The sequence below is a fragment of the Cyprinus carpio genome, chromosome B17 (genome assembly GCF_018340385.1).
Source record: "Cyprinus carpio isolate SPL01 chromosome B17, ASM1834038v1, whole genome shotgun sequence".
Classification (NCBI taxonomy): Eukaryota; Metazoa; Chordata; class Actinopteri; order Cypriniformes; family Cyprinidae; genus Cyprinus; species Cyprinus carpio.
The window spans coordinates 20190622-20198993 of NC_056613.1; the positions used below are offsets into that span (position 1 = coordinate 20190622).

The 8372-nt window shown below is 40.9% G+C and overlaps 1 protein-coding gene across 1 annotated transcript; it reads right to left on the reverse strand.

Annotated features, from left to right (window-relative positions):
* Positions 1 to 2559: 2559 nt before the first annotated feature.
* On the reverse strand, positions 2560 to 3742 carry LOC109083424 (lipocalin-like). The gene is made up of 6 exons (XM_042743083.1): positions 3610 to 3742; positions 3326 to 3468; positions 3135 to 3214; positions 2937 to 3050; positions 2744 to 2845; positions 2560 to 2668 (listed from the first exon to the last, which is right to left on the reverse strand). The coding sequence occupies exons 1-6, from the start codon at positions 3703 to 3705 to the stop codon at positions 2622 to 2624; spliced, it is 582 nt and encodes a 193-aa protein (XP_042599017.1). The 5' UTR covers positions 3706 to 3742; the 3' UTR covers positions 2560 to 2621.
* Between the last annotated feature and the right edge of the window lie 4630 nt (positions 3743 to 8372).

Genomic DNA, 8372 nt, shown 5'->3' on the forward strand with positions numbered 1-8372 from the left:
GAGACAGGTGGAGCTGGGGAGGTGGAGGGACTCATTGGCTGCAGAATCTGCAGAGGCCAGTCAGTTTATTAACAGATATGATTGCTAGCAGATGTACAGTATGTAAAGAACCAATCATTCTGCCCCATCTAGTGTTTCATGAGAGTTTCATGACATTTCAATCAAATCTCTGAACAGTTTTGGCAAGTTAAGTATAGACTTGCTACTGTCAATAGATACAATACAATACAATACAAAAGATACTGGTTGCTTGACCATATATTTTAAAAACTATTCATTTGACTTATATGTGCATGGGTTACTGAAGCTCAGGGCTATTAGGATGCCATCCCCTTTAACCTTTGACCAAATCCAGCTATCTGAGCCTGTGACGAAATTGCTCAAACTTACCTGTTAATAAAGCACACTGTGTGCCTGTAATAAAAATATCAAGTTGCAAGCTGATAGAGATAGGAGAAAATAATCAGTTTTATTTACTTATTTTATTTAACACAGTGTTCCGAGAGGCCAGTCAAAAAGAGTAGTCATGTTGACTCAATCTGAACAACCAACAAAAAACAAGGTGTAAACTGCACATTCTGTCTCAGCTGCATCAGCCTCCAGAAAGAGTGCATAGCATAGCTTAAACACCACAGTGAAAAATACATACAGATTTGTTCTGCATGAATCTAGCTGCTTTCTCTATTAGCTTGAGTATGATGCCTATTTTGCAAGTACTGCATGCAATAGAAGGCTGTGCAGTAAGTCGAAAGACAGTCTAATCGTTATGATGCAGGGTCAGTTACAATGCTTGGCTGTATCCTGGCAGCTACTGCTGCTGTTGTTATTGACTCAAAATGTATATTTTTACGTTAGTTTTGCTTAAATGCTTGATTGAATCCTTGCATCATACAAACAACTTGCTAAAAATCTAATATGATTTAAATCTTATGACTGCTTAATTTAGGAATCAGTAAATGTAAATCATGCAACTAGTGATGGTAGATTTTGAAACAATGCTTCATATAGCTTTGGAACATTTACAAATCTGAATCAGTTGTTCAGAGTTTGTATAAAACCCACCAAGTCATGTGATTTTAGTAGACAGGGCTTTGCTAAATCATGCTGTTTTGAACTTTGGTTTTAATGTTTTTTTTTTTTTTTTTTTTTTTTTTTTTTTTTTTCAACAGTACACATGTGATATGGAAAAATTAAAGACTGATTACTTATCTTAAGATGATACATTTTAGAGGAACTCTAAAAGCATTGCACCAGACTATTTAAATGTTGAGTAAGCCAAAATTATGTTCTGTCAGATTTATACAATGCTAACACCACCATAGTACTAACCTTGAACTGTGAGGGAAGAGATTTCATTTTTGTAATTTTCTGAAACATTTGATTGGATACACTCCTTCCCCTTACAAACGGTCTATAAACCTCTTCCCAATGATCCTTTACACTGAAGCACTATCATATCTCTTACATTTTCCTTGAGAAGTGAATATGATGTCTCTTTACATGACATCCATCTTTTGATTCATTTCCTCCCAGCCAGCCTGAATGCACCAGTGTAGATATCAGCGCTATCATATTCACACTCATCACAAGAATCTATTACATTAAAAACCTTTACTCCCTCCTAAATCCATTTTTTTAGTTTAACTGCACAAATCCTGATCACAAACAGATGATACCTAATAAAACATTGTCTGATGGCACAGTGGGCTTATTGTATTATAGATCATTCTATCTTCACTAATGCGGCTGGAGGAGGGTTAAACTTACCTGAAAATGTGCCAAATGGCCATTTATCATTACAAAACTTTTATTATATTTGCAGACAAGGGCATCTCAATGACAGTAAGACACATAGCACACTTTCAGCAGGGTTTTCTTTCAGGGTTTCTGTGCAGAGGCAGACAGTATTGAAGCATTTTAACTCTGTGTTTGCACTTTATTGGTGTTTTTATTTATGAAATCTAGTGCAGTAAAAAGTAATTATGCTTTGGAATGTAGTGAAGTAAAAGTTTTCCAAAGAAAAGTACAGATATTTTAAAATTTACTTGAGTAAAGTAAAAAATACTTCACTACTGTACACCTCTGTTCCTGTGCATATATTCTTCACAGAAAACGTTAGCTGTGCTCAACAGAAATTTCATCATCCTTATGCCAAGCCATTAAAGATGCTAAATACTGAATGGATTTTATTTTTTATATTGCAAACAACATTTGCCATGACGATTTGAAAAAAAAAAAAAAAAAAAAAAAAAAAATATATATAATATATAATATATATATTATATATATATATATATATATATATATTATAATATATATATATATATATATATATATATAATTTACAGGTGTGACATATTAATCGTGTGACATAACTTACATAAAATTCTGACAAAACCCCTACACTTTCCATTCTCCTACCATATGGTGCTGCTTGAGATTTCATTTGGAGAAGCATTTTATGAAATTAATTTATTATCACATGCGCAGAATGTCAATGTATTTAAAGCACCAAGAGTTTCCATCCATACAAAGTGAAAGAGATACAAAACAAACAGATAGGAAGCCGACAATTCAGGTCTTTATTTTCAGTTGAAATGATCGGACCAGTTAAAGTTGTTTTAGATTTTCTTTGATTTAGGAGATACAGTAGCATCTGAGCATTCTCCTGTAAAACAGTAGTAAGACGTTAGTGAAAAATGCAGTTATTTTATCAGTGACCATGAGGACGGATAAAATATACCGTTCATTGGCAATATGGCAATGTTGTCCTCAAGGATGCCAGTGTCAAGGGAGAACTGCTTAAACTTCTCCTTCAAGTCATCAGCTATTTTTCTGGTACGAGCTGTGACCGTGACACATTTAAAGTCTGTTTAGCATTGTTTCATGAAACCATTTAAGCTATATTGTGTAATGCAGACAAAGGAAGCTCTTACTGTGGAGTTTGTTGAGAATCTCAGATTTCCCTCCCTTGGTCTTGATGGTGTGAACAATAGCATACTCATCAAATTTGGCATCAACCACACGCATATCATTGGAATTTCCCCAAACTGATACAATCAGACACATTGAGGCTGAAGAAACAGAAGTATGGATAATAAAAAAGCAATCTGACCACAAAAACCAAGACTTACGCTCATTGTCGAAGACAAAGCGTCCAGGAATCTCTGTTTTCTTGGCAAGATGATGCATCCTGAAGCAGGAACCATCACTCCTAAGAAACAATTTAAGCAATTAAATTTTTATTATTATTATTATTTTTTTTTTGTAATTATGAGAACATTCATCAAGACTCTTCTTTTTTAATACAACAAAGCTAGCTTACTTCAGATGACTGTAACTGAGGTCAAGGTCTGCTTCTTCAGTAGGCACCATTACAGCAGTTGCCATCTTCATGTCAGCCCTGAGATGTGTGACAAACCTTTCTGCATTTGTAGCAAAGCCAACAAGATACCACTTCCCTCCCATCTTGAAAATATAAACATAATATGTCTAAAACTATTTTAGCCCAACTTAACATGAGAAATGTCCCAAAACTCTCTGACAATATGGAGATAATTAATATTATTTACAGTAAAATTGCAAGGTACATTCTAATTTTCCCCCCACCTTTTCCAGGTTGAAGTCAGGCATGGGCATGACTTGAGCAGAGATGAACACTGCACAGAGCAGAACGCACACCGTTTTCAATACAACAGTTGTCATGATTGTAGATGTGTAGGGTTGTCTTTCTGTATGCAGCTCAGAAAGCAAATTTAGTGATGATTGGCAACCCCTGTTTTATAGTGTAAAGTGACCCCACAAACCAAACTTGAGTCCCTCCCAGCTCCATGTAAAGTTACACAACACACAACATGCACATGTGGATTTTTCCAGTAGTTTGAGGGAGTTCAAGGGCAGTGTTAAATGCTTTGCTTTGACCTCCAGACTGATGTCTCAATTTGGCCTTTGAATGTATGCAAACATGACTAAGTTGATGTCTGAATTAAGCATCATTTCCATAAGACAATGCTGTGGCATAAATAAAAACATTTGTAATAAAATGCCAAAAAAATAAAATAAAATAAATAAATAAATAAAATAAAATAAAATAACCCTGTACTGCAAAAATTACAGTATGTACAGGAAATATAAATGATTATAAGGGTGATTATGATACTTTACTGTGAAATTTGCTGTGATATTTTAGATTCTGCTTTAAGGCAGGTTTATGTTGAGAAAAAACAAGACCCCAGACCACCCATTTGGCAAACAAACAAACAAACAAACAAACAAACACACACACACAACGTTTGTAACACTAATTGTCTGATCAAAGTCAAATCACTACACACACAGACACACACACACACACACCAGCTGTCTGAGGCCACACACACACACACACACACACACACACACTACACATATCCCTCTCTCTCTCATATATAAAACATGCTGAAATTTCAAAACCAAAACATAACATATGCTCACCAAAATATGTTTCAAAACAGAGGCAGATTATGATGTAAAAATGCAGTTTTTTTTTTTTTTTTTTTTTTTTTGGTTGGCAACTCTCCATGTGCTTACATTAACAATAAATACACAGACAAACTGCATCTGTGAGTGACAGTAAACAGGGTTGAAGTACGGGCAGACTAGCATTATAGTAACAGACAATAACTAACAATAATCCAACTCTCTCAGCAGTCATCAAGTCACCTGGAGTCACCTATTTGAGTCATGCTGATCAGATTATAAAGGAAAAGGATTTATACCAGTAAACTTCTGAAAATCTATGACTTCATCAGCTCTGTGGCGCTGAAACAGCCTTTGACATCTATTTAGTCATTGCGGTTGGGTATAGAAACAGAAGACATCCTCTCTCCTCACTTTCTCTCTAGTCCAACCCAGGCCTTTCTGAAATACATGACACTGGCTACATTTTTGCAAAGCTACAACAAAAATAACATGACCCTCTCCCTGTCCCTCACCACCTCACAACATCTTCTCAACAAGAATCATCATTGGAAAAAAATAATATTCACGACAAAGGCCCCACGGCCAGCTGTGTGCCAGTGCGTCCGTGCCGAGTGTTCCCCCTGTCAGGGAGTAGAACAACTGGCAGTGAGAGGTTTCTGGAAAGGCAAACAGGTCTACCTGAGCTGCTCCGAAACGACCGTCTGGGGATGGAGTCGCCATTCTCTCGGGAGCGCAGCTCGAGACAGCTCGTTGACTGCCCGGTTGAGCAGCCCAGGAATTTGAACAGCACAAAGCGACATCAGATGCTTCTGACTTCAAAGGAGTTGGCGGTTGAGTTGCAACATGTGACGGGAGCATGGACCACCTTGACGGTTGTTGTACGCAATGGTTGAAGTGTTCTCCATGTGGACTAGTACATGCTTGCCTCGTAAGCTCCCTTTGAGATGGATCAAGGCAAGGTGCACTGCCTGCAACTCGAGGCAGTTGATGTGCCAGCACAGTTGGGGCCCCCTCCAAACCCCTGACACTGCAAGCCCGTTGTACATGGCCCCCCAGCTGGTGGTTGAGGCATCCGTGTGAACCACAGCATGTCTGGAGACCTGGTATAGGGGCACTCCTGCTCTGAGTAACGCAAGGTCCGACCATGGGGTGAAGGTTTGGCAGCAGGCCAGTGTAACTTGGGACTTGGTCATGAAACCAGTGCTGAAGCGGTCTCATGTGAAGCAGCCCCAGCGGCGTGACTGCTGCCATATGCCCCGAGAGCATCTGAAATTGTTTCAGTGGGACCGCCATCCTGCTCTTGAATGTATTCAAGCAGTTACATTTAAGACTTTTTGGGTACAATGAAGTAAGGGCTGTAAAACCCCTTCCTCATATCGGCTGGAGGAACCGGCTCTATTGTATCCTTCACCAGCAGGAATGTGATCTCTGCATGCAAGACAGGGGCATCTGCTGCTTTCACTGAAGTAAAATGGATGCCCCTGAACTTGGAAGGGGGGCCGGGCAAACTGAATCGCATAGCCGAGCCTGACAGTTTGAAGAAGTCATCAAGACAGGCTGGGTAGTGCTAGCCAGGCTCCCAGACGCCACGCAAGTGGCACCAATGGAACTACAGACATACCCGCAGTGGTGCAGTGAGGAAGAATGCAGGGACCCAGCCTCCCGATCTGCCCACTGCTGCTCACTGACAAGAGAGGAGGGTGAGTGTGATACTACACTGGATCGTCCACAAGTCCCCATCCCCTCTGGGGACCCAGAGACAGAGGAAATTACTCTTTTATCGAGTATTTGGGTACCACCGACTGAGAGGTCAGGGGCGGGAAAAAAAGAAGCAAAAGATTCTCTGTCCGGCACCCTTTTAGGGGAGGGAGTGGTGCGTTCACCATCTTGCCCATCTCAGGGCCTCTTGCTCTTTCGCTGGTTCCAGGTTTGGCGTTGGCCTGCACACACGGCGCCTCCCCCCCGACACTCTCCACATTGCTCCTCTTCTCTATACTCCACGACAGCAGCGGACACGGTGACAGCCCTCGGTGGTGAGCCAGCAGCTGGGTGGAGGCAGCAGCTGCACGCCAGGGCAGGATGTACCTGATGGCCTCAGTCTGCTTTTGGGCAGCGGAGAACTGCTGGGCTGCTCCACATGGGGGACTTCCGTGTACCCCTGCGCTGCGCCACCATCGAGGGTGGTGAGGGAGGATGAGCCACTGCGGTGGTTTCTGGCAGTGAAAGGTGCCATCCATGACCCAGTGAGCTCATCATGCACCGCCGGGAAGAAAGGCACTGGGGTGGGGCCCTGAGAACCAGCACGAGCCACCCCGAGAAACCAATCATCCAACCTCAAGGGTTCGGGACGTGGTGGAAGATTCCACTAGAACCTGACACTTTCGGTGGCCCGGGAAAGCAAAGGTCCCTCCATCTCTGGGTTGCACTGGGGTGAGGCCCTGAGAACCAGCGTGAGCCACCCTGAGAAACCAGTTGTCTAACCTCGAGGGTACGGGAGACGGTGGAAGATTCCATTAGAGCTAGACACTCTCTGCGGCCTGGGAAAGCATAGGTCCCTCCATTTCCGGATCCGCATCCGGCACCGCTGATGGATCTTAGAAAGACGTTACAACCACAAATGCTCTTTTAGAATGCTCTTTTAATTTGCTGAAGCGCACAGGGGAGATGGCCACCTGCAACACACAGGGGGTAGTGCAGCTTGATGTGTGCAACCCACTCGACACGGGAAAACCACCGCCGCTGTAGTGTCATACCACCAACACGAGAACGCTCGAAGGGCGTGCTTGAACTCAAACTGTAGATTCTCATTCGATAAGCAGAAGGTCAGGAGCAGAATGACATAACCACTTGGCTCCGAAGCGAAAAGCTGAATAAGCACTGCTTCTGCTGCCTACTTATACTCACGCTGTGATCAGAGGCAGCTGGATGCAATAATCGCATGCCAATGTGCATTGGCTCGTTTAGTTTACATTCAAACAGGAATAGTCTCTCTAGGCAAGATCCCAATTCATCTGTCGACTGAAAGGGAACCAGAGTTATGTATTTCCAATGGGGGTTGCGCTATTTAGTTTATCTAGATTTTTTTTCTTTAGCATTAATTTCTACAACATGTTTTTCTTCTGTGCAACACAAAGAAGATATTGTAGCCAATATTTTAAAGGAGATATTTTAAAGAATGTTGGTGACCAAACAGAAAATATCAAAATATCTTTAATATTCGACAGAAAAAAGATACTATCCCCATAAGTTTGACTAGTTAGTATTGAAAATGCATAGTAATGCATATCCGTAGGTTTGCCAGAGAACATGAATGTGGATTCAGTGCCATTATTTGTGGACACATTTTGGACATCTGTTCACTGTGATGGTTTGCAATGCTGGACAACAATACTGAGACATACTGTGAAATGTTGATTCTGACATTCACTGCATCAATGCTGTCCAGGATTCTCCCTTCTTATAACCATCCTATAAATAATACCCATTCTCAGATTAAGTAGATAAAGCACTAGTCTGATTTGAGAGAACATTATATCGCTTGCTTTCTTTTCATATCCCTCCAAGGACCCTTTGGGTCAAAATAATAAAATGATATCAAATGCAAAAAACCATTATTTTCATCAAACAATTAATCAATGAGGAAGTAAGCAATTGCTCTATGCACAGGGGGGATTCTCATATTCTAATATGAATTTCATATCAGGAAGTTGAAAATATTAGAAGATATACTGGCATCACTGGTGTTTCTGTATCCACTGTTTTTAAGGTTCCTATACCCTCTTTGAATTTTTCTTCTACAAGATATCTGTAATTGCTTGGTATAAAGGATAAGGTTTAGTGATGGCGCCAAATCCGGAACAAGAGAATCTTGCCCTCTCAGCCTGCAAATCTTTGTCTCAGTCTTACCATCT

Coding starts and splice junctions, on each gene's coding strand:
- LOC109083424 (XM_042743083.1), bottom strand. CDS start 3,705: ATGACAACTGTTGTATTGAAAACGGTGTGCGTTCTGCTCTGTGCAGTG. Junction 3,469..3,609: donor CTGACTTCAACCTGGAAAAG/GTGGGGGGAAAA, acceptor TATATTTTCAAG/ATGGGAGGGAAGTGGTATCT. Junction 2,669..2,743: donor TGCCATATTGCCAATGAACG/GTATATTTTATC, acceptor ACTGTTTTACAG/GAGAATGCTCAGATGCTACT.